Source organism: Fundulus heteroclitus, unplaced genomic scaffold (genome assembly GCF_011125445.2).
Source record: "Fundulus heteroclitus isolate FHET01 unplaced genomic scaffold, MU-UCD_Fhet_4.1 scaffold_57, whole genome shotgun sequence".
NCBI classification, from domain to species: domain Eukaryota; kingdom Metazoa; phylum Chordata; class Actinopteri; order Cyprinodontiformes; family Fundulidae; genus Fundulus; species Fundulus heteroclitus.
The window spans coordinates 2,097,375-2,123,258 of record NW_023397000.1 but is presented as its reverse complement, the minus strand read 5'-3'; the positions used below and the strand labels follow the sequence as shown (position 1 = coordinate 2,123,258).

The 25,884-nt window shown below is 41.1% G+C and overlaps 1 protein-coding gene across 5 annotated transcripts; it reads left to right on the top strand.

The window, feature by feature from the left end:
- The first annotated feature begins 3,242 nt into the window (after positions 1 to 3,242).
- LOC110368217 lies at positions 3,243 to 15,632 on the top strand. Of its 5 annotated transcripts, XM_036133079.1 has the most exons (5): positions 3,243 to 3,306; positions 3,419 to 3,470; positions 12,159 to 12,216; positions 12,513 to 12,588; positions 12,757 to 15,632. In XM_036133079.1, exons 4-5 carry the CDS (start codon positions 12,514 to 12,516, stop codon positions 14,623 to 14,625), a joined length of 1,944 nt encoding a protein of 647 aa, XP_035988972.1. In that variant the 5' UTR covers positions 3,243 to 3,306; positions 3,419 to 3,470; positions 12,159 to 12,216; position 12,513; the 3' UTR covers positions 14,626 to 15,632. The 5 variants fall into 5 exon arrangements, with proteins under 5 accessions (XP_035988972.1, XP_035988975.1, XP_035988973.1 ...); XM_036133082.1 differs by lacking the exon at positions 12,513 to 12,588; XM_036133080.1 differs by lacking the exon at positions 3,243 to 3,306 and having other exon boundaries at positions 3,398 to 3,470.
- Positions 15,633 to 25,884: the final 10,252 nt, after the last annotated feature.

Below are 25,884 nucleotides of genomic sequence, written 5' to 3'. Positions count from 1 at the left end.
AAACTGGGAGTTGGTTCCACAGGAGAGGAGCCTGATAGCTAAAGGATCTGCCTCCCATTCTACTTTTAGAGACTCTAGGAACCACCAGCAGACCTGCAGTCTGAGAGCGAAGTGCTCTGTTAGGAACATACGGGGTAATCAGAGCTCTGATATATGATGGAGCTTGATTATTAAGGGCTTTATACGTTAGAAGGAGAATTTTAAATTCTATTCTTGATTTAACAGGAAGCCAATGAAGGGAAGCTAAAATTGGAGAAATATGATCCCTCTTGTTGATTTTCATCAGAACTCTTGCTGCAGCATTTTGGATCAGCTGAAGACTTTGAACTGCATTTTGTGGACTTCCTGATAGTAAAGAATTACAATAGTCCAGCCTTGAAGTAACAAATGCATGGACTAGTTTTTCAGCATCACTCCTGGACAGAATGTTTCTAATTTTGGCAATATTCTGGACAACTGTTTAATATGGGATTTAAAGGACATGTCTTGGTCAAAAATAACACCAATTTGTTTTTACTTTATCACCAGAGGCCAATTTAATGCCAACAATGAAGCTGTTGATAACTGACTTTGAAGACATACCAGGCTCAAACAAGAAAAAAAATTATCAACTTAAAAATATACAACATGAATGGTAAACTGATTGTGCCATTATGGAACAATGGTGGTACTGGGAACTAAAAAAGCTAGGAAAACAATTTAGACATATTCTCGGTAACTATGCAAGGATATTACAAAAATTAAAAGAAATTCTTCAACGTTGCACCCACATCAACACAGACTACTGGGGCTTTAAATAAATAGAGAGTGCTATTAAATGCTTTTAATAACACGTCTAATGCAAGATGTCACATGAGCCAAATGTTGCATCCCCGCTCATGATGTTTTCATAGACTTTTCTCACCCATCCATGCTTGCCTGTTGCCTATGGCGACAAACCATTTGGCTAATAAATAAAGCTGCTCCCCTTCCTCTCATGCTTTATCCATCTACTACTTCATTCCCTCCCAGGAGTCTAGTATTGATCAGGCATGTATACATTTGTGGGAGTGGAGCTGCTTTTACGATAATCCACCCACCCTTTCAGCCACTCATAATGGCTGCATTAAGATGCTTAGCCCATATGCACCAGACACCTGGCCATCTCACCTTAGTCCTTGTGTTTGCATTGTAACACTCTGGGAGTGTGGGGATGAAAGGGCAGGAGGCAGGGAAAGCCAATAATCATTCCAAGATTTACCAGTAGACAAGGATCCAGCAAGGAGCCACAATGAAGGTCTAGCATGATGGTGATTGATGCCATGCTCAAGTAGAGGGTGGAGCAAGATGGAAGTGGGGCTCCATTGTCTATTACAGTATGCCCTTTCTGTCTGATTGCTGACAAACTATGGGAAGTGGAGTTTAGAACAAATGTTTTCTTACCAAACCCAGACATGGGGTCAATCAATAGCTTTCTCTGTTACTGTATTTCAGGCAGAACAGTGAAGATTTCTTTTAACAAACAAATGTGCTACCACAAGTGTGATAAAGATAATACTGAAGATTTAAAGTTGAAACCAGAAGTTTACATACTGTACAAAAGATAATCCCCGCAAATGCCTACGCTGACCGCGGTCCTTGAACGCACCATATGCGCAGCATTCAATACGGAGCGGACATTGCTCGGGGATCTGCGGTGTGTGCATCCACAGAACCTAGAGTTATCATGTTTGTGTTGTGTTATACCCTGTTTGGGGTCCTGTTAGCCCTCAGTTGTTATTGAGAACTTGGTAGTAATTTCGCTGTTGTTGTAGTGTGGTTTTCCTACTGAGGAGCAACTTGATGCTAGAAGCTAATTAGCAATAGGTTTGGAGCTCTATGTCATGGTTGTTAGCAGCTAATCAGTATGTTTGAGCCTGAGTTTGTTTGTTTCATACTCTGAATTTGCATGTATGTTTATATGTTTGTATTTCATAAACCACACACACACTCAGTTACACCCACGAACCTCTTGTATCTTCAGATACTTAAATGCAGATAAACTAACTGAACTGCAACTAAAGGATTCCGCCTCCTATTTCTGCGAGCACCTGAACATCCCTACAGTGTTCTGACCCGACACCCTGAAGTGATTGCAGCCACCTAAAATCCACATACAGTCAATCTATCATACACATACACTAAATAAAAATGCATGTGAATAAACCTTTCCTGTGTTAGGTCTGTTAGGATTACCAAATTATTTCTATTTTCTAAATGCCAGAATAAATGCTCTGACCGTCTCAGTCGTTGTGTCCTTGGGCAAGGCACTTCACCCCCATTGCCTGCTGACAGTGGTCAGAGGGTCTGGTGACATCATTGTATGGCAGCCTCGCCTCTGTCAGTCTGCCACAGGGAAGCTGTAGCTACTAACATAGCTCACTGCTGTCAGGGTGTTAATGTGTTTGTGAATGGGTGAATGGCTGTAGAATAAAGTGCTTTGGGGTGGTCGGTCTTGATAAAGGGCTATACAACTACAAGCCATTTACCTTTTTTTAATATGGTGCCAACGCTTCAGAAGACTCAAAGCCAAAATAAATAATCTTAGAAACAGCTTCTTCGCAAGCAGTCCAACCCTTTAAAATCACCCCCACTGTTACTAGCCCATCATATGTTACACGCTGCTACCTCATTACCTGTTATTTGTTACTCTCCTGAACGCTACCATTTTTTAACCCTTGTTCATTGCCTGTTTCTTTGTTAGTCTTTGCCTCATTATGTGTAATGTATGGAAGCCCGTTTCCGCCACATGAAAATAAAAAGATGGCACATAGAAAGTCATAATTATGAGATAAAAAGTCATAATTATGAGATAAAAAGTCATAATTATGAGATACTAAGTCATAATTATGAGATAAAAAGTCATAATTATGAGATAAAAAGTCATAATTATGAGATAAAAAGTCATAATTATGAGATAAAAAAGTCATAATTATGAGATACTAAGTCATAATTATTAGATACTAAGTCATAATTATTAGATACTAAGTCATAATTATGAGATACTAAGTCATAATTATGAGATACTAAGTCATAATTATGAGATAGAAAAGTCATAATTATGAGATACTAAGTCATAATTATGAGATAAAAAAGTCATAATTATGAGATACTAAGTCATTATTATGAGATACTAAGTCATAATTATGAGATAAAATGTCATAATTATGAGATACCAAGTCATCATTTCAAACTATGAGATAAGCCTACCGGAGCCATTGAGAGACAAGTCTCCTTGGAGGAACAGCGTGGCTGAACTCATTTACAGGCATTGCTCCTAAATACTTGGTAAGCATAATTAGCATCACTGCGCTCATTACTTTAAGGGTTATACAGGTAGCCTGCTTGGATCACACGGGTTGCATTGCAGGCTACCTGTGTTCATTTTCTGTCTCTACAGGGACGTCTGCAGACAGGATTTACCAAAACATACAAATGTTATCGAGGGAAATGTAAGTATCAGAAATAAGCTGCTGGATGTTTTTGTTTTAATTCTTTCGTTTTGAAGTGGCTTTAGAATGCTTGTTTCGCTTGTGCTGTTTCCAGCTGCACAAGCTTAAAACAGCTTTTGCCGCAAAGTTAGCATAGCAAAGTTAGCTAGCCTCATGCTGGGCTGTTTTAACTTGTGATAAGTATGTGGATAATTTGAAGAATTATTAGATTGTTTTTATCTCAAAGTGTGAAAAGTGGTCAATTAATACACTGATTGAGGCGAGTTAATGTGTACAATTCTTAGCCTAATATTAACCACCATCTAATATAAGCTTAAAACAGCCTTCAATTTGCATGTATGCATAGTCTCCGAACAGCACCACGTAAGGGGACAGATCAAATAAGATGTCAAGGATTTAATGATCACTAGACTATAAAGGGTAAGTCTTGTGAAATGAAGCTGAAGGCGCAAGTTCAATTGAAGAAACTCATCGCCTGCCTCCATTCAATCAGAGTCCGATACGCCTCTGATGTGAGCCAATCAGCTACGAACCGCACCTCCATGAAGCCAATCAGCATCCCACGCTCATCTTAAAAGCAACTTCAAATCCTCGTCTCAGCCTGCTAACCAGCAAGCGCAAACGGATTGCATGTTGGATTTCGAATCAGATGTCCGATTCAAGACGATAACAACTCATCCTCAAATCCTGCTGCTCTTAGGAACGCCATCTAGCCGCGCATCCATCCTATGCAATCTCTGTATTCGCTCCAGCATATCTTAACCAGCACTGACCTGGATTCGCTCTCTTAGCTGCCATTCTTCCGCCGTGGCGTCTCATTCCATCTCCCAACCTCTGTTTTCATCAGCTCCGATTCCTGGCGCTATGAACTTGCAAATCCCCGCTTTTCATAAGCGACGTAGACGCCGTCCCAACTCTGACTCAGTTCCGGTCCCGCTCTGCTTCGTAGCCGAAAGCGGCTATCATCCTGCGCAACTTTCAGCCGGATCTCCTCTCATGCCGCTCCTAGCAGCTCAAGGTAACACGTATCCACTCATGTTTTCATTCTTATTACATGCATTTCGCTCATCATGCTCCTGAACTGTCCGTCTGTTAGGCAGAGGTATCCCATCCATTCTGTTTGTTTTCGTTTTCTTCTTCTTATGGTTTTGGCGGTTGGCTACAGGCTTGTAGTAGCATTACTGCCACCTACTGGTTGCAGTATGGTTCGTGATGGACTCCATTAATCTTCTCTTATTTCATAATTATGTCATTCTAATTCAACTCATTGTTCATATTTTCTACAGTAATTTCTTGTCCATAGTATGCTTGATTTTAAGTGTTAATTAAGTTTGTAAGTTGAAATGTTAACCTTACCATTTTTCCTCTTTGGTTTTCCCATTCCTGTGTTCTCTTACTATCTTTGATATGGCAACGTTCTTCTCGTCTCCCCTTTATCATCAACCTGCAGGCTGTATTAGCAAATGTCTCAGCATTTTAAATCTCTGATTTCGTCATTCAAAGACTTACTATTGGCAATCCGTCCGCATTAAGTACCTTCAATGTCATTCACGTTCAGTTTAACCGGACAGTAGGGTTGAGTTGTTACTTAACCCATTTTATTTCAGAAGTGCATTTTAAATCAAGCAATTTATACCAATTGTTGTGCCCTTCACGAGCTCTGCTGCTCTGGCCAGGCATTCATAAAGTATTCTGTCAAATTCTCTTCACCTACTTTCATCGGGCACTGCCACGTGCTACATTGTGTGCCTTGTCTCGTGCCCTGTCTCGTACCCTGCTCGTACCTGTCTCATACCCCTGCCATGTGCCCTGCCATGTGCCCGGCCATGTGCCCGCCATGTGCCCTGCCATGTGCCCGTCTCCTACTCCTCATGTACTCTGTATGTGCCTGTTTTGTGTCCTTCATGTCATGAGCATTCATCTTTCATGTTCCCATGCATCAGCCCCCATGCATCAGCATCCATGCATCAGCCCCCATGCATCAGCCCCCATGCATCAGCCATGCAGCAACCCCGAGCACCGGCCGAGCACCCCACCATTCATCTCACCTCATCTCACCATCCATCTCACCGTTCCCCTCACCTCACCTCACCATTCACCTCACCTTCATCTCCCATTCCACATCACTGTTTTGTAGGCCTTCGCGGCAAACGGCCCTGTTTTGTAGGCCTTCGCGGCAAACGGCCCTGTTTTGTAGGCCTTCGCGGCAAACGGCCCTGTTTTGTAGGCCTTCGCGGCAAACGGCCCTGTTTTGTAGGCCTTCGCGGCAAACGGCCCTGTTTTGTAGGCCTTCGCGGCAAACGGCCCTGTTTGGTAGGCCTTCGCGGCAAACGGCCCTCTCATTAAGCTACGCTGCTTCTCCTTTTCATTCTTCTCTGCCCGTCTGGAGCATGCTTTCTCTGTGGTGCCTGAATTGGCACAATGTTCAGTCATGTTACCATCTTCATCCTCTTCATTCATTCATCTTGTGGTCACTTCCTCTCCTAGATCTTCCTTTCACTATTCTCAGTTTGTCCTTTTAAATTAAACCTGTCGGCCTGCAAATCGAGTTCTAGGTATTGATCTCAACTTGGTTCCAGCATGGTTCCTGCCTGCAATAAGCTCTCGAATTCACAAGATATCAGTCTCGTCCCATATCAGTTATTTTCAACTGTCAGCTGCCCTCCTTGCTTGGTCACCTCAATCTCACAAATGCATCATTGCCAGAGTCATGCTTTATTTCCAGGCAGCTAGAGTTCGCTAAATTTGTTCTTTCCTTCTTGAACAGGATACTCTGGTTGAGAGCTGCCGTTTTGACCGTCTGGTCTGCTTCTCGCCTGATCGAAATATATTCTATAATGCCTTTCTGTCGTGGATGTGTTTAAAAATTTACGGATGTTGCCATCCGTAGGTTTTGGGGGGGGGTTCTCTATAATTGTTTCACAGGTTCCTGATCACTCAAATAATGGGCTCGGTCATCATCATCATCATCATGCCTCACACATCATTCTGAGCTTCCATTCATTTTAGCTGCCCAATGCCTCTCGGCTTTAAGGTAATCTAACTGCAAATACTGGTGGTGGATTGAAACTTTTCACATGTTCCGTCAGACCCTTCAGGTTTCACTCTTTCAAATTGAGTTTATCATTCATAATCATCACAGTTCGTAACTCTCCTATCATATAATTGATCTTTCATGCTTCTTTCACATCATCATTAATCACATGTATACTTTCATTCATATTGCCACTCATGTTGACAGTTATCCCGTCACTCATTCTGTTATGTATCCTGCAATGCACTCTCTTGTGCGTCTCGAAGAATCTGGTCCTGCTTCTCGTCATGTGTTCTTTCATGCCTGCGTCAAGCATTCTGATATGCATCCTGTTATGCATCATGTCACCTGTGTCGCATCTTGTCATGATTACTCATTTCTCTACGTGCATCATCTGCAAGACATCTTCCGCAAGAAAGCATACGCAAGACATCTTCCGCAAGAAAGCATACGCAAGAAAGCATACGCAAGAAAGCATACGCAAGAAAGCATACGCAAGAAAGCGTACGCAAGAAGCGTACCCAAGACATCTTCCGCAAGAAAGCGTACGCAAGACATCTTCCGCAAGAAAGCGTACGCAAGACATCTTCCGCAAGAAAGCGTACGCAAGACATCTTCCGCAAGAAAGCGTACGCAAGACATCTTCCGCAAGAAAGCGTACGCAAGACATCTTCCGCAAGAAAGCGTACCCAAGACATCTTCTGCAAGAAAGCGTACCCAAGAAAGCGTACCCAAGACATCTTCTGCAAGAAAGCGTACCCAAGACATCTTCTGCAAGAAAGCGTACCCAAGACATCTTCTGCAAGAAAGCGTACCCAAGACATCTTCTGCAAGAAAGCGTACCCAAGACATCTTCTGCAAGAAAGCGTACCCAAGACATCTTCTGCAAGAAAGCGTACCCAAGACATCTTCTGCAAGAAAGCGTACCCAAGACATCTTCTGCAAGAAAGCGTACCCAAGACATCTTCCGCAAGAAAGCGTACGCTAGAAAGCGTATGCAAGAGAGCGTAAGCAAGACATCTTCCGCAAGAGAGCGTAAGCAAGACATCTTCCGCAAGAGAGCGTAAGCAAGACATCTTCTGCAAGAAAGCGTACCCAAGACATCTTCCGCACGAAAGCGTACGCTAGAAAGCTTATGCAAGAGAGCGTAAGCAAGACATCTTCCACAAGAGAGCATAAGCAAGACATCTTCCGCAAGAAAAGCATTCATGCTCACATCTTCCGCAAGAAAACATAAGCAAGACATCTTCCGCAAGAAAGCATCTCTGCTCACATCTTCCGCAAGAAAGCATAAGCAAGACATCTTCCGCAAGAAAGCATAAGCAAGACATCTTCCGCAAGAAAGCATAAGCAAGACATCTTCCGCAAGAAAGAATCTCTGCTCACATCTTCCGCAAGAAGCATACGCAAGACATCTTCCGCAAGAAAGCATCTCTGCTTACTTCTCCTTGTTCATTTCGTTCATTTCATTCTCCTAATCATCTCCCATTCAAATCACTATCCCGTCACACTGCCTTATGAGCAGGCGCTCTGACCTCGGCATTTTTTGGGGGGAACTTACCTGTTCTCATACATCTACTTATGCATATTAAAGTATAATTCAGCATTAATGTTCCTGCCGAGGTCTGAGCGCCAAAGACTTAAAATATTGTATCAATAAAATCCTTCTAATTGCCATTTCTTTCTCTGTGAGTTTTTCAGATTGAAATGAAGCTGAAGGCGCAAGTTCAATTGAAGAAACTCATCGCCTGCCTCCATTCAATCAGAGTCCGATACGCCTCTGATGTGAGCCAATCAGCTACGAACCGCACCTCCATGAAGCCAATCAGCATCCCACGCTCATCTTAAAAGCAACTTCAAATCCTCGTCTCAGCCTGCTAACCAGCAAGCGCAAACGGATTGCATGTTGGATTTCGAATCAGATGTCCGATTCAACCCACCCCCAACCCCTTCTCCACCATCGTAGCTGAGTTCATCTAGCTTCCAAGACGTTCCTCCATCCTCAACCCATCAGAGTGTTTTCTCCCTTCAGTCGCCTGTTATTGGTCCGGCAGAAGACCACCATGTTGGGCCCGGTTCTGCCAGAGGTTTCTTCCCAAAGGGGAGTTTTTCCTCTCCACAGTCGCTTCAAGCTTGCTCATCATGGACAGTTCATGCAACCTGTGTTTATCAAGTTGGACATCTATCTTAAACAGATCACCATATGGACTGAACAAACTTCTTCTATCTCCACTCCACCACCAGTTTCAGACCCGGGGGGAACTTACCTGTTCTCATACATCTACTTATGCATATTAAAGTATAATTCAGCATTAATGTTCCTGCCGAGGTCTGAGCGCCAAAGACTTAAAATATTGTATCAATAAAATCCTTCTAATTGCCATTTCTTTCTCTGTGAGTTTTTCAGATTGAAATGCATGTTACTAAATGCTTATCATAAAGCAGCCTTACTATGTTTTATTGTCATCAGTCGATATAATTTCCCAGTTTATTATATCAGTCAGCATGTAGATTTAGAACAGACACAGGAATGAAAGCAATGTGGTAATCTGAAGGACCTTATTGTGTTTAGCTACTTTAGGAATAAATGCTTAGTTTTTAAATTCGAACCAAGCAACTGATTTTTTTCACATTTTGATGCAAAACCAGCTATAAGCTCCCAGAGAGGGTTCCTATTGTTTTGTATGTACACTGCAAACAAATAGCTTCTTTTTGGTCTGAAAAAACTATTTCAGTTGTGAAAAATATATTTGGCTAATAATTTAAGTCAGCTCAGAAAATAACGGTGTTGGGTCCCTAAACATTATGGAATTGTCAGTACATACATATATGTTGATGATTATGTCAACCAGGGAAGGTTATGGTAGCTTTTGTGCTTTTGTTATGAAAGGGGGGGAAAGCCAACTTTCGGAGTTGGTTGTGGAGTTAGAGAGGCTGTTTGTTTGTTGTTCAAGTTTGACAATAAAAATTGCTGCCAAAGAGATGCTGCCATCTCTTTGTAATTTCGCTATACTACCTCTACAATGACAATAAAGCTTATTATTTGTTTCTGATTTAAGTTTAGTTACTACATTTCATACTTAAGTTACAAGAGTTCAGATTTTGTAACTGTTAGATGGTTGCCTAGTGTTTAGAGAGCAGGGGTCTCATTTATAAAACATTGCATAGAATCCACACTAAGAGCGTATGTACACCAAGAAAAAGAAAATGGCATACAGCAAAAAAAAAATCAGATTAACAAAATCATGAGAACACACACCAGCACGTAATTTCATTTTACAGCTTTTCCTGAAGGTTTCCATACAAGGTTCCTTCTCAGGTTCTGCGCTCTACACACGCCCAGATTCATCCACTAGTTGTCAATACAAAGCACCTCATGAATGTTAGTATGTCAACTGATCGTTCGTTTCACCAAGGTGAAGTGGTAATCACGGGAAAAAAAACTAAAAAACTCTGGAAAAGTTTTAAACATAGGTGTTTATCAAATGAGAAAGTCAGAGGTTAAAATCAAAGATTTTGCCCACATTAAAATAAGTTGTTAAAAAATTAAACAAGACTCCTATTCTCAATGTCAATGGAAAGCCGTGCTCCGTGTTGAAAGTCCTCTGAGGCTGTGTGCTCATTCATAGGAATGAGGGAGAGGAAGGAATGAAAGCCCCCCCCCCCTCCAAAAAATATTTTTTTTTCCACATAAATAAAAATAACGACTTCTGCATGAGTTTGAGCAGTATGCAGACCTTCCCTGCCCTCTGATAGTTGGAGACAGGGGCATAGCTATGGGTGGCCACTTTGTTTCAGGGCCCACCCAATAAAGTGGCTTTCCTTTGGGAGATTTTTATTTATTTATTCATTTATTTCATTTTAGGGGTGTCACTTAAACTCATAAAAATAACCACCAAATAAAATAAAATGAGGCAGAATAAAATTTAATGTATGCTTATCCTATATATGAAAACAGCAAGCGTCATGTTCTAGTTCTGAGTAATCCAGCGGCACAGAGAGAAATTTGCTTAGTAAATGGTGACTGTAATAAGCCAAATGCAATGAGATGGTGGAAACATCACATTTGTTGAGAAACTGAGCATGTGAAAGTGGTATTGGATGTTGTCATGATGTGTGCCAAAAGGGACATTCTTTTTAGGGGCACAGAGAAACAGAAGAGCGGCGGATTCTTTTTTGGGGTGGGTGCACTGTGGGACTGCTGCGTCGCCTTGCGCTTGAATTGAGGTGCACGTACTAAATTTAGTCACATGGTAATGTCGATGGTTACTTTTAAGGGGTGTTTTTAGGGTCTTGTTACACTGGGAGCTTCAGCTCAGATCCCTCATTCCTCTTCCTCATTCTTTAAACTTTACAGGCTGTATTTATGCATTTTCCCCATGATGTTTATTATTGAACATAAATAACGCTGGGACCAGACAATCAGTTCCCAAATAGACTATTGTTCTTCAACAGCCATCTGTGTAGAAAAGTGTGACGCAGTGAAGCGCAGAGCGCAAAAGGGCTTTGGCTTATAGAATTTTGGGTTATGATAGATAAATAAAAGTGCTATTTGCTATAGTGGTATTTCATGTAGGCTTAAGACTATTGCTAGTGGGTTAAAGGAGAAGCAGGAATCCAGGCCTCACTGGGTCCGCTTGGAGCACAAACATAAAACATCCGCTTTGAGAAGAACTTCAAACTCAGATTTCAGCATGCATGATTATGCATCTAGAGGCGCTCTACGCAAATACATGGGAAATAATGTCTGGTCAGGATGGAGGCTTAAATGACAAACCTGTGGCTGTGAAAGTTGACATAAAAGGTTATGAAATGTAACAATCTGTAGCAAAGCAATATTTGATTTCTGAAACTGCATTTCCTCCTAATTCTTCATCTAAGATCTTCCAGCACTGTCAATGCATTCACTGTGCAGCATTAATTTTACCGTTTACAGCAATTAAAGTGATTGCCTTTCACCTTGTCACAATAATCTTGTAATCTATGGCACACATCACCCTGGTGATCATTGTGGAGATGAATGTGATGGTGGAAAACCCTCACAAACTGTTGTGCAGACATCCCTGGATGGTTTCACAGCTAACAGAACGCCAGACCGGGTGTACCTACTATCAAGAGAAAAATGACAGAACAAATTGCTAAAAGATTAAATAACAACAAACAATGCAAATGTGAGTACAGTAGGAGAACTCCGAGTGATAAAAATAGATCTTGATGTCCTCCAGCAGAGTAGGCCTACAGCAGCATAACTACAGAGGTAGCTCAGGTTAAGCTAAGCACACAGAAAGAAAGCTTTTAAGATTAGTCTTAAAAGTAGACGGGGTGTCTGCCTCACAGACTAAAACTGGGAGTTGGTTCCACAGGAGAGGAGCTTGATAAGTAAAGTATCTGCCTCCCATTCTACTTTTAGAGACTCTGGGAACCTCATTGTCAAGTTATGGTAGAGTAGTTAGTGATTATATGGAACACAATAGAAACTATTCTGACTGTTTTTAAATAGAAATATTCTATCTATGGCAATTAATTTATGTTGTTTGACGCGAGATCACATAGGGCATCTGACGTTGATCTGACATTGGATCAACAGAAAACCTGAAAATGTGAACAATAATCACCAGCACTGCTTTTAACAGTTTACTTTGTTCAACATTTAGGACATCAGCACCTATGAGACAGACGAAGGAGGTTCCATTGACCCGAATGTGAATAGAGGTAAATTGGAAGGCTCCGTCCTGGAAAATTTCAATTTAGAATATTGAACATTTTAAATGTAATACTAAAAACTAAAGATTACTCTGATGTTGTTTGGTCAAATTGCTTTTACAATGTACTTGACCGTTTTTATTAGGAGGAGAATTCCATCTTGAATCTTATTTGTAAAGAATTTTCAGATCAATGGTTTCCTTATGAACACAAAAGTTTTTATTTCAAATAACATGGTCAGGCTACTTATTTTGTGATGTTATATTTCAATAGATGTTATTCATTAGGTATTGTAACTGTCACAGGATGGATGAGATAAATGACTTCTTAAGATCACGGGATGTTTCAGAGGAAGTCATACAACAACTGGAAAAGGATAAGGTAGTTAGATTGTTAAGGAAATGTTTTCCATTTAACGGTTATAATAAAACACTATTGCAGAGACGTGGCAAAGAGAGCTGATTCTTCATTTGCTTCTTTTTTTGTATAGTTTTTTTATTTTTATAAATATAAAAAATAACAAATAATTGTTTTAACATTCTTTTGTAGATCGATTCCAGTGTCATACCGCTCATGACAGATGAGCAGCTGAAGGTGTATCTCCCATCTTACGGTGATCGACTGGCCCTTCTTGGATATTGCAGACGGAGGGAAAATGATCCTGCTGGCCGGAAATCAAAACTTCTTGACAGACTGAGAGCAAAGATTTCAAGAAACAAAAGCAAGGATCATAGGGAGGTTGCAGAAAATGAAACCGTCAAAAATGCTCAAAAAAATGTACGGAAAGTTGAATTAGGATGGCTGAATTTTCGAGATGGAAAGTATTCTCAAGTTAGGACAAAGAAAGGTGGTGGAACAAGAAAAGTTGCTGTGTCAAAGGACTGTAGAAAAAATGAGTTAGTTGAAAAGGCAGTTGGTTTGTTTTTTCCTGCTCAAAGAAATACACAGGGAAGAATCACGGATTTTGAGGTTGATATAACAGATTTTCAAGAACATTCACTTGATGAGCATATCACTGTTGGAGAACTTTATGAGCAGACAAAACTACCCCTTCTGCGTTTTTACCTAACAACCAAAAGAAAGGACAGTGCCAGTGACTCAGAAACAGAAAGCGCCAGTGCAAATGCCCAACAGGATGTCATATATGTTGGAAACAGCAGTGTACTGACAAACAGCAGCAGTGATGATATTCACCTAGTTTACTCAACAGTTGACATGGGGGATTTATCCAGTGTCCACGAGATAGATGCAGCAATGAATGTGGACATTTTGGAAGATAGTGGCACGGTTACTTTTTTCACAGGACGTATTTCTAATACAGAAAGTGCTAGTCTTGATGACACCCTTCTGCTGTCTCCACAGTCATCTAGCCCAGTGGTTTCTTCTTCTCATCTTGATTCTTTTCAGGAGCCCATAGTTCAGAGAGAAAAAGTAAAAAAAATCCTTGTTCTTCACCGTGGCCAAATCCTTAAAGAACTGATTTCACATTTTTGTGATGTAAGCGTTACTCAGGAGGACATATCTATTCAAGTGGTGCTCCCTGATGGAAAGCAAGAAAAGGCTATTGATGATGGAGGAGTTTTGAGGGATGTGCTCTCTGAGTTTTGGCAAGACTTTTATGAACAGTGTACACTGGGCAATAACTTTAAGGTCCCCTTCTTGCGTCACGATTTTGGACAGCAACAATGGGAAAGCATTGGCCGAATCATTGCCTTTGGCTGGCAAAAACAGAAGTACCTGCCTATAAAACTTGCCCCAGTAATACTGGAACAAGCAGCTCTTGGCTGTATAAAGAGTCCTCTTGTTGACAGCTTCCTCAGGTATGTTACAGAGTCAGATCGGATCGTGTTTGAATCTTGTCGATCAGATTTTGAGAGTGTGGACAGTGAAGAGCTGCTGGAAATCATGGATCTCCATAACTGTCGAAGAGTACCAACAGCTGATAACTTTGAACTACTACTTGAGGAGCTTGCCCACCAAAAGCTGATTCAGGAACCTGCTTTTGTTATTGAGCAGTGGAGCACTGTGCTTTCCCCACTGAGGTCTGAGCTGGAATGTATTACAGCTGCCTATGAAAATCTCCAGCCAACATTCAGAAAGGTAATGCGTTCACTAGTATACCCTACAATCATGACTGAACAGCAGAAAAATATCACCAAATATTTAAGCTCTTATCTCAGGGAATCAGACAAACAGCACTTGTCACTTTTTCTTCGGTTTTGCACGGGATCTGATTTGTTTCTCGGAAGGAACATCAGCATTAGCTTCACTCAACTTCAAGGTGTTCAGAGACGCCCAGTTGCCCATACATGCGGATGCTACCTGGAGTTGCCAGTTAATTATGAAAACTACCCAGATTTTCGACACGAAATAAACAAAGTCCTAGAAAGCAGTGTATGGGTGATGGACATAGTGTAACAAATTTCAATTGAGGAACATGCAAGTTTAGCATTTTGTTTTAAAAATATTCTTTTCATTTATACCCTCACACTTTTGTACTTTTGCACTGTTTTGTGCCCTGAGATTATATAAAGACTGGCAAAGCCTTAGTAGTAATAGTAGTAAGCATTCACATATTGGTGTTTAGGGTTTTCTTCTGTTAAAGTACTCAAAGTTAGAAAAAAAAGTTTAAAACAGAAATTTGAGTATCTAGTAAAATCTGTTTATTAAATTTTTGGGTTTAACATATTTCAAAGTTTTCTATTGCTGTTATGATTTTTTTTTATAATTATAATTGAGACTGCAAAGATTTTAGTTAACTGAGTCAAAAATGCAATAAGGCACCCATGCTTATAAATCTAGCATTAGGTTTGATAAAATACTGCTTATTTGCATTCCTGAAGTTTTGTGTCCTATTTTAGTGACATGGTTTATGTGCTGGTACACACTTTAAGTATTCTGGAGGTGAATGTGTTGTTGTTTTTCAATGTAAAAAAGAAATGCTATGAAAAATCTTGCTGGCTGATATTTCAAATTGGTTAGTCTGGTGGCCACTATAGTTAACGCATCTTGCTAGTTCTGATTAACAAGAGTAAGATGGTTGAGTTTGATGTGACATGAGTTTGAGTTCTGAAGCAAATTAAACAAAGTACTCATAGTATTCATAGAAACTTGTTTTTTCACTCAACATTTTACTTTCAGTTCTGTTATTGTAAATATATGATTATATTCTCAATAACAGATTGTTTCCAATGTAACAGTTTGATCTAAAACTTAAATAGAAAACAACTGAGAAATCACACTAATTTCAGTTAGTCTCCTATTGTTTTACAGCAGCTTACTTTGCATAACTATGCCCTGAAGCATTATTTTGTCATTATTTGAAACTGCTTTTAAAATGACCCAAAGTCTTGTCTAATTGCAGTGGAAAGAAGTTTTAATATTTTATTTTAAAACACATAATAAAGCACTTTTCATAAGAATTATTTTATGTATTCCATTTTTTGGAGGGAGGAGGTGACAGGGTTTGACTATAAATCTTTTTTTAAATCTTATTGGGATGCACACATCACAAAAGTTACAAATGCAGTTTTCATTTCCTTTGTTTGCCATTTAATAATTAACTTAATGTAATGTGAATTGTAAATGAAGGGAAAACATCGGAATGAGCTCAGCATTCAAGTGCCATGTACCAATGAATTTATCTAAAATCAGATTTATCACATGATCATGCACTGATTGCTAGTGAATGGATTTGACCCCACTTCATACTAGTGCTACAACGTGCTGAAGAAAATACAGTTACTTCAGGAACTGTACTAAGGTCCTAATCAGTGAAAATGCATCAAGGCTTGAAAGAGACATTTTTTTACATTTACCACTGCAGCTCCAAATCATTGGTAATCAGCTGTCTAAGTCTAATGTATAGATCAGTTGTTGCAAACACATCATCTGTGACACCCAGGTTATGCTCTGAAATCAGGTCCACACAAATACTGAAGACATCTTCATCACATGGAAAGTCTTTGAAAACACAGTTTTCCAATCAGGTTTCAACGCGGTTCAAATCTATGCTGTAAAGGTAGTCTCTGGTTCCATACACCTGAGGTACTGTGTACATGATGGATGGACGCCCATGAGGACTTCGTGAGTTGTGTGCTGGACGTATCCTGTGGTTGTTCCAAGCTGAAGCAACATCATTTAGTTCTTTCTAGGATAAAAAAGTATCGATCAAAAGACAGGCACATTGACAACAAGCAACTATCTACACATGCAATCTGTAGAATATTTCAAACATGCCACAAATTTAGTGTCATACTCAGAAAGGAGGTCTGTATTATAAAGATTTCAAAATATTAATGAATGCTATAAAGAGTGTAGGTGAGATAGATCAGATCAAAGCGAGCTCACCTGTATTATGTGGAGAAAACAACTGAATCAGGGCTTTGTCCAAGAAGTTGTCTGAGAAGTGTCCATCTGCTTTCAGTTTGTCAAAGAGGTCCATCCAGAACTGAACACATTCACTTCGCAGGACCAGCCACCATCTTTCAATTCTCTGATTTCCAGTGCTTGGACCAAATATTACATTAGCTCTTTCAGGTTGATTTTCTGTAAAATGCAAAAATCTTTGCATATCAGCCACATGAACATTTTCTGTCCCTAAATCCAGTCTCAGTTTTTCAGGACAACCCTCAGCTTTAATCACTGCATCAATATAGTACCCCGCAATGACTTTTGGATCATTATTTGTTTTGTATGCCTCAAGCCATATCAGTCTTCTAGAAAAACCGTCAATACAACCGCTAATTCCAATTCCAAATGGTTTGAGCTTATCATAACCATCCATATGCCAAACGTAGTTCGGGCCACAACTATGGTAAACTCGTCTCCGCAGTCGATTTCTTGACCTTAGGTCAACTCCTTCACCATCTAGTAAGCTTAGAAGAACTCAAACTGTTTCCCTGTCTGTCACTAGACCATTCATCCAACATTTTTGGTGCATCCATCGATATCCATGACACTGTCCAGATGTTTCAAGCTGCTGTTGGATGAATGCTGCCACAACACTATCATCTGTTTTGTTCTTTCGGCGCCAAAGTTTCTTCTTACTAAGAATCCTTTCCAATGTCCTCTTGCTTAGAGTAATCCCATGAACCTCGGCCAGCAAAGCAAGGATTTCATCATTTGTTAAACCACGTCGGAAATACTCCTCAATATGTTCACAATCCATTGAAAAGAGAAAAATAATTTCCACTTGGCTAAACAGATCAAACGGATCCCTGTCCATTTCCCATCCTCAAAAAGAGAGGATGTATATAGAAAAAGCAAGCTGCTGTAAGTTTCTGGAGCATATAAGAATCTGATAATGCATGCTGTTACGCAAACGTCAGTCTCCAACTGCTATGTTATGTCATAATGACTTTTAATCTCATAATTATGACTTAGTATCTCATAATTATGACTTTTTAACTCATAATTATGACTTTTTTATCTCATAATTATGACTTAGTATCTCATAATTATGACTTTTTTATCTCATAATTATGACTTAGTATCTCATAATTATGACTTAGTATCTCATAATTATGACTTTTCTATCTCATAATTATGACTTAGTATCTCATAATTATGACTTAGTATCTCATAATTATGACTTTTTTATCTCATAATTATGACTTTTTATCTCATAATTATGACTTTTTATCTCATAATTATGACTTAGTATCTCATAATTATGACTTAGTATCTCATAATTATGACTTAGAATCTCATAATTATGACTTTGTATCTCATAATTATGACTTTCTATGTGCCATTTTTTTATTTTCATGTGGCGGAAACGGGCTTCCATAGTAATGTGAACTGGAGTGGCCAAAGAGAAGTTTCGCTGTGGTAACATGCGGTGATAAATAAAAGTTTTTTCTTCTTCTTAAGATTGTGGTGCAGGTTACTGCAGAAGCCAAGGTGCTTTGGTTAATTTTGTAAAAACACAAGAGCAAGTGTTTTTACTTGTGATATCACCACTCTAAGTGCTAATAAAATACAGGAGAAAGGAGCTGTTGAAAGTGCGATCCAACAAGGAGTTCACAAACCGTACTGACCATTAAATCCGGACTGACTTGTAATGGGCAACAGAAGCTCCACTGCATCCACTCTGGAAATCCAGGAATCGGGGTAAGCAAAGAAGGAGGCAGTCGGGCAGGCATGCTAACTAGGCTAACAGCTATTCTATACAGACCAACACTTCCGAGCCTCATTCTGGCCAATGTTGTGCCATCTAGCCATAGACTAGAATTCAGATTGAATTGGGAACATTTACCATGGGGGGAAGTTGGATGGGTTGTAAGCAAAGGAATTTCACACATCCACGTAGAGACAGCCTCTCTCAGCAGGGTGCCTGCTATGAGCCTAGACCACTCCTCACACTCTTTCCACTTCTTTCCTGGGGACACTGGAGGAGAGAGTCCGCCCTGGGGGACCAGCCAGCCATGCATGGGCCTCATGGGACTCAAAGGCTCAAAAGCTGAGTAAAATGTACGACGGGAAGCGACGGGAAACTCATTTCCCGTCGCTTCAATGGAGCGACAAAAGGGGGAGATTGTTGTCCTATGTGGAGGGGATGACCCGACTGAGTTCGAAAATCTGCCGACTAGATCGAGGCAGATCGATTGCAGTCTCACTTCTCCGCAACCAGCAGCTGAAGTAAAGAATGTTGAAACAGCTTTGTTAATTTTTGTCAGCTGTTGCAGGAAAGCTGATAAGAGACGCCGCAGAGCAGTCTCCTATCCTCACCAGGCCAAGCTGCGGCCAAATAGGAGACTGCATGACCTCGGTCACGCTGGAAATTTTGGACATTCTGGTCAAAGGTGCGCTCACCTTTGCTCATGCAGTGAAACGCCGGAGGAGAGGGAAACACGCTGGTACATCATCACCAGCATGGACTCTGGTCACCGCTACCGGGCATAATCCTATCTAACGTGCGTTCCCTGCCCAACAAACTGCACAAATTACAACTGATGCTGGGGAAAAAACAGGGACTTCTCTTCATGTGCTGTTTTGTGCTTCATAGAGACGTGGCTGTGTGGATTAATCCCAGACTCTGCGCTGCAGTTGGCAGGCTTGCAACTTCACAGAGTGGACATTGACACAGAACTCTTCCTTTTTTCACCTCCGGAATATCGCCAAAATTAGAAACATTCTTGTCTGTAATTATCTTTACACACCGGCGGAGGTGGCTGATCACGGAGATGAGCGGCTGAGATCTCGCGAGAGCTGTGCGTAAGTAAAATGGAGGCGTTCATGTAATTCAAATCAAACAAGCTAAGGTAAGAACGAACCAATAACTGAAAATAATACAAAGTTAAAGCCCAAACATTTACAACTGTCTTATTTTCTACGAGGGAACAAACTGGACGAAGAGACCGTGACGAGCCTGGAGTGCTACCTGGACGAGTGTTTTGATAGCATCGTGATGGGGAAGGCCCAGAAGCCTACAGCTGCTAGCACACCGTCACTTAAGCGCACTCGTTCTAATTCCACCAGTGCGTCTTCTTCATCCACTTTGTCTCCCAGGAACAGGAACTTCAGTGACATCTTGGAATCCATCGACAAGAAGCTTACCAGCCTTGACGCGCGTCTCGCCTTGGTAGAGGTTCTACATAAGGAGTTTCAGTCTCTGAGAGAATCGGTGGAGTTTAGCCAAGCCCAGCTAACAGCTATGGCCGCCGAGAATGACGCGCTGAGGGGGAAGGTTACTGAGCTGGCCGAAGGGATTATCCAGCTTTCCGGCGAAAATAAGAAAATGAAGGAATCCATTCTGGACATACAGTCGCGAAGTATGAGAGATAATCTCGTCTTTGCAGGCATCCAGGAGCAGCAGGGAGAGATAGCAGAAGAAACGGTCTGGAACTTTCTCCAGCAGAAGCTAAAAATCCCGGCGGATCAGGTAAAAAACATCACTTTTCATCGAGTCCACCGGCTCGGAGGTAAGAAACCCGACAAAACCCGTCCTCGCCCGATCATAGCTAAATTTGAGCATTATAAACAAAAAGAATTCGTTAGAAGTTGCGGCAGGGAACTGAGAGGGACAGACTTTAGTGTTAATGATCAGTTTCCTAAGGAAATCCTAGATCGCAGGCGAGTGCTGTTCCCAATCAGGAAGAAATACATGATGGACGGCGTTAAAGCCACCATATCGGTTGACAGACTTTATATTAATGGACAGTTGTTCAGGGATCAGAAGATCACCCCTTGGCTTTATTAGTTACACCACAGGTGGACTTAAAGCATGTTTCAATGATTTAAAATAAATAAATAAAATAAATAAATAAATAAGACGCACAGATCGGTACACGGTGATAAATTAAATACACGCACAGCTAAAGAGCACGTTGGTATGGTTGGTGTTCACGGTTGGGTACAGAAGGCACGGGCTATGGTTTATCCCTTTACACACTCTCTTACTCTTTGCACTTTTTTATTTTTTTGTGTATTTCTATCTTATTTGTCTGCTTCTTTCCTGATCATCAGTCAATCACAAGCACATCATATGATGCTACCTGGGTCTATGTATGACTATTTTCTCAAGGGCATGCACCTTCTAACTTCTCACTCACATCTATGGCGAATGTAAAGTTTGGGACATGGAATGTGCATGGGGCTGGCACCAGAGAGAAAAAAAATGAAGATCATTAACCAGCTTACTAGATTAAAGGCAGATGTTGTCTTATTGCAAGAAACCCACAAATCAGCTACAAATGCAAGTGAGCTTAATTCAACTGAGTTCCCTAATTTGTTTGCGGCCTGCTATAACTCTAGACAGAGAGGTGTAGCAATCTTAATCCACAAAAACGTTAGTTTTAAAATATTAGATAAAACTACAGATCCTGAAGGTAGATACATAATAATTAAAATAGCTATCCATAACCAGAAGCTATGTATTGTCAGTATATATGGTCCAAATGTTGATGACCCCTCTTTTTTCCACCAATTCTTCCTTGCACTTTCAAAACACGGGGATTGTTCACTAATTATAGGAGGTGACTTCAACTTTGGTTTAAATAACGATATAGACAGGTTGAATAAAACAGGGGCTCAGCGTAGTTGGCAGTCAGTAAGTGTAGTCAAACAATACATGAGTGATTTTGGTCTTTGCGATGCATGGCGTTCTCTTCATCCTAATAGTAAAGAATACACTTTTTTCTCAAATGTTCACCATTCGTACTCTCGTCTGGACTACTTTCTAATAAGTAGCTCACTGCTGTCAGTCGTTTCAGAGACGGTAATTCATCCTATTGCTATCAGTGATCACGCTCCTGTTACTCTCACCTTAATTAATAAAAAAATAACCACACAAAACAAAAGCTGGAGATTTAATACATCACTGCTTAAAGATGAAGAATTTATAAAATTCATTAAAGAACAGTGGGCCTCATACTTAGAATACAATGATCAACCAGGTACATCAGCATCGATATTGTGGGAAGCTGGAAAAGCAGTGATGAGAGGTAAAATAATTTCTTTCTCATCTCATAAAAAGAAAAAAGAAAAAAAAAAGATTCAGGAATTAGAAGAAAAACTTAAGTTACTAGAATTATCTCAAGAAGAAGGGAAGTTAGGTAAAATCCGTGAAGTAAAATTAGAACTAAACCACTATATTGAAAAGCAAAATAGATTTCTAATACAAAGACTCCGAATAGAAAATTTTGAACATGGCAATAAGTCAGGAAGCTTTCTAGCTAATCAGCTTAAAATAAATAAGGAGAAAACTACTATATTTGCAGTTACAGATTCAACTGGTAATACAGTAAGTGAACCAGAGTGTATAAATAATACCTTCCGCAATTTCTACAAATCTTTATACACACCACGGATAAATCCATCAGAGAAGGATATTAAGCAATTTCTGGATAAAATTACACTTCCTAAATTATCAGATAACCAAAGAATGACACTGGATTCCCCGCTGACAACAGCTGAAACCCAGGAAGCTCTTAAAAGCATGCCTAATAAAAAGGCTCCAGGTCCAGATGGATTCCCCACTGAGTTTTATAAAGAGTTCTGGAATATTCTAGCCCCAACGTTCCACAGAATGTTGCAGGAAATACAGGAAAAAGGTAGATTTCCAGCTAATATGAACTCTGCCACCATCAGCCTTCTGCTCAAGCCAGACAAAGATCCTGTGTTGCCCACTAGTTATCGTCCTATATCCTTAATTAATGTGGATATTAAGATAATCTGTAAAGCTTTTGCAAAAAGATTAGACAAAGTAACTCCTCTCATAATACATCCAGATCAAACTGGTTTCATCAGAGGAAGGCAGTCATCCACAAATACATGCCGATTACTTAATTTAATTGATTATTCCTACAGTAAAAACATTAAAACCAATATATTGTCTTTAGACGCAGAAAAAGCATTTGATAGAGTAAATTGGAAATTTTTATTCGCTACTCTTCATAAATTCGGTTTTGGCGATTTAATCATAAATTGGTTACAAATTCTATACAATTCTCCAACAGCCTGTGTCAGGACAAATAATCAAATATCTTCCAGTTTTTGTCTACAGAGGGGCACAAGGCAAGGATGCCCTCTTTCTCCATCACTTTTTGCCATCTTTATAGAACCTCTAGCAGCAACAATCAGACAAACAAAAGCTGTAAAAGGTATAAAATGCATGAAAATAGAGCACAAGATTAGTCTGTACGCGGATGATGTATTACTTTATCTCCAGCATTCAAATAATTCTCTTTTACAAGTAATTAGAATACTAGAATCTTTCTCTAAAGTATCAGATTACTCGTTAAACTGGTCTAATTCTACGGTACTGTCAATTAATTGCTCTCTCGAAAACTCCCTAGATTTACAAATGCAATCAGGAAATATTAAATATTTAGGTATTACTGTGTTGAATAAATTAACAGATTTACTTAAACTTAACCATGCCCCACTTTTAAACAGGATAGAAGAGGACCTTGAAAGATGGAAATCGCTTCCAATCACACTTATGGGTAGGGTAGCTTCAATAAAAATGATGGTCCTACCTAGAATTAATTATTTATTTTCAATGGTCCCCAATAAACCATCATCTGACTGGTTTAAATCTCTAGACGCTGCCATTTCTAAATTTCTTTGGAAAGATAAACCCCCACGTATTAGCTTAAAGACAATACAGAAGACTAAAGACAGGGGAGGATTAGATCTGCCTAACTTCCATAACTATTACTTAGCAAATAGGCTACAATACATCTCTAAATGGATAAAAAATAGTCTTTTAGATGAGCCTTGGTTAGATATAGAACAGGAAATGTGCAATAATATCATGATTTCAGATCTGCCGTTTATTAGCTCAAATATAAAACGGCATACATGCTTCAAAAATATCAACATTAGTTCTACTCTGACAGCATGGTGGGAGTTTCTCAAAATGACAAAGTCATCCCTTATCCCATGCAGTCGTACACCTATCTGGAATAACCCTGATATCCTACAAAATAATAAAATGATAAACTTTACATACTGGAAGAATAAAGGTATTAAATATCTGGAACATCTACTTGACGGAACCGAGTTCATCAATTTTGCTAAACTAAATATGCAATATGGCATTAGTAAAAATAAATTCTTGGAATATGAACAACTTAAATCTATAATTAAAAATAAATATAAGCATATTAATGGTGGTTTACAAGTCCCAACTAATATAATAGAGTTCTTAGATTTAACCCCCCCCCCCCAAACTACTGTCTAAATCATACAGGACACTGACTAAAATAGATGATTCGATATCTCTTCCTATAATGAAGTGGGAAAAGGATTTATCAGGCACCTTTGAACAAAATTTCCGGGCTCAGACACGTCTAAGAACTTTCAAATTGACTAGAAACACCAACTTACAACTAATACAATACAAAATCCTTCACAGAGTACACTACACAGGACAAAGATTATTCAAGATGGGTCTGGCACAATCTAATATCTGCCCACACTGCATAGGCAATCATCCTGATAATTATTTTCATGCGTTATGGTTATGCACACCAGTCCAGAGGTTCTGGACACAGATATGTAAGGACTTATCAAAGTGCTTGAGCTGTAAAATTACACCTTCCCCATCAGTTTGCCTGCTCGGTAATTTTGAGGAAAGTCCTCTGAAAAAAGAAATAGTTTACATGGTTTTTACTGCTTTATGTATCGCAAAGACAACTATCCTCATGAATTGGAAAAGTAAACAAAATCTCAGTATCAATCAGTATAGAGATCTTTTGTTGGATCATATTAATCTAGAGACAGCATCTGCTTCCACATCTGATTGGTCTCTTTGGGCTCCTCTGATCAACACCATCACTTAGTGGAATAGGGGGCGGTGGGTTGCTTCCTGCAGGGCGCAGTGGCTGGATGGAGGGGTTCCTGGGGCCCTGGGGGCACTTGGAGTAGGGCGCCTGGTGGATCCGGCTCCGGGGTCTGTTGCCCCCATCTGGGAGGAGTTTGGGAGGCCTACGGGTGGCCTACAGCAGCCGCTTGCGGCGCTCTTTGGGAGCTGCGTGTTGACGGACGTGGGTTACTGACCTGGTAGCTGTGCTGCCGCTGGGTGGGGCCGGGGTGGGTCTGGGGGTCTGGGGTCCCTGGGGCGCGCCGCCCTCGGGCGCGGGCCCCGGCGGGGCCTCGCGGATTCCGGTTCCGGGGGGTGTGCCGCTTTTGGTGTGGGCCGGCGCGCGCCCGGGTGTCCGCCCCTGCACGGGGCCTCTGGTGCGCTGGGGGGCCTCGGGGCCCGTTGAGCTGGTAGGGGGGCATGGTCATTAACATCTCTGGGCAGATGCTCTTCTCCTTCATTGGATAGGCACTCTGCCAGTGGGGGGAAGGGGAAAGGAGGGGGAGTAGGGACCTACCCAGCCTGGATGTCTACTGCCGAATGTATGGTGAGTTGTTTGAACGTTAGTGTTGGGGAGGGATTAAATCTACGGGTGGGGGGGGGGGGGTTCGGGGGGGTTGATGTTCTGGTGGGCTTGTGTCCGGCCCCCTGTCCCGGTCCTGGTCCGTGTCGTCTTCCGGTGCGGGTTTCACCTGGGGGGTGGAGTTTGGGATGGCTCGTGCGGGCCGGCTGGCCAGGGTCCCCCCCTCTTATTATTATTATTATTTATTTATTTATTTATTTATTTATTTATTTATTTATTTAGTTTAAGTAGGCTTGGTGGGTGGGCTGGGGGGCGCTCCCAGTTTTTAAACGCACTTGAGAACAACATGCAACAACACATTTGAGCAGGCGTAGGGAGGATCGGGGTCTTCTGCACACCCCCGTTCTCCGATGGCGGCAAGGAGTCTGGGGCCTGGAGGAGGTGCGGGCCACTGTGTCCGGGGTCTTGGCGGGGGGCTGCGGTGTGTAGTCAGCGGCTTGCCAGGTCTGGGGCTGATGCCTCTGCTCCCCCCAGGAGGGGCGGGGGGCAGGGATGGCAAGGGTAAGGTGGGGGAGGGAGGGGGTTTATTAGGTATTTAGGGGGAGGGGGGGGCTCTGGCCGGGTGGCTCATGCGGGTCGTGTTGGCCCGCCCTCTTGGGGGGGCCCGGTCCGGGGGGCGTCTGGTCTGGGGCCGGGGGTCGGGCACAAGCAGTCGTATAGTCGATTTGGGGTGACACCCCCCCTTTGGTCAGTGTTGGATGTGAGTGTCATGTGGGAATGTGTGTACAGCGTCTTTTTTTTCTTTTTTCTCTGTGTGTGGTGAGTGGGGCACAAGGGAGGGATG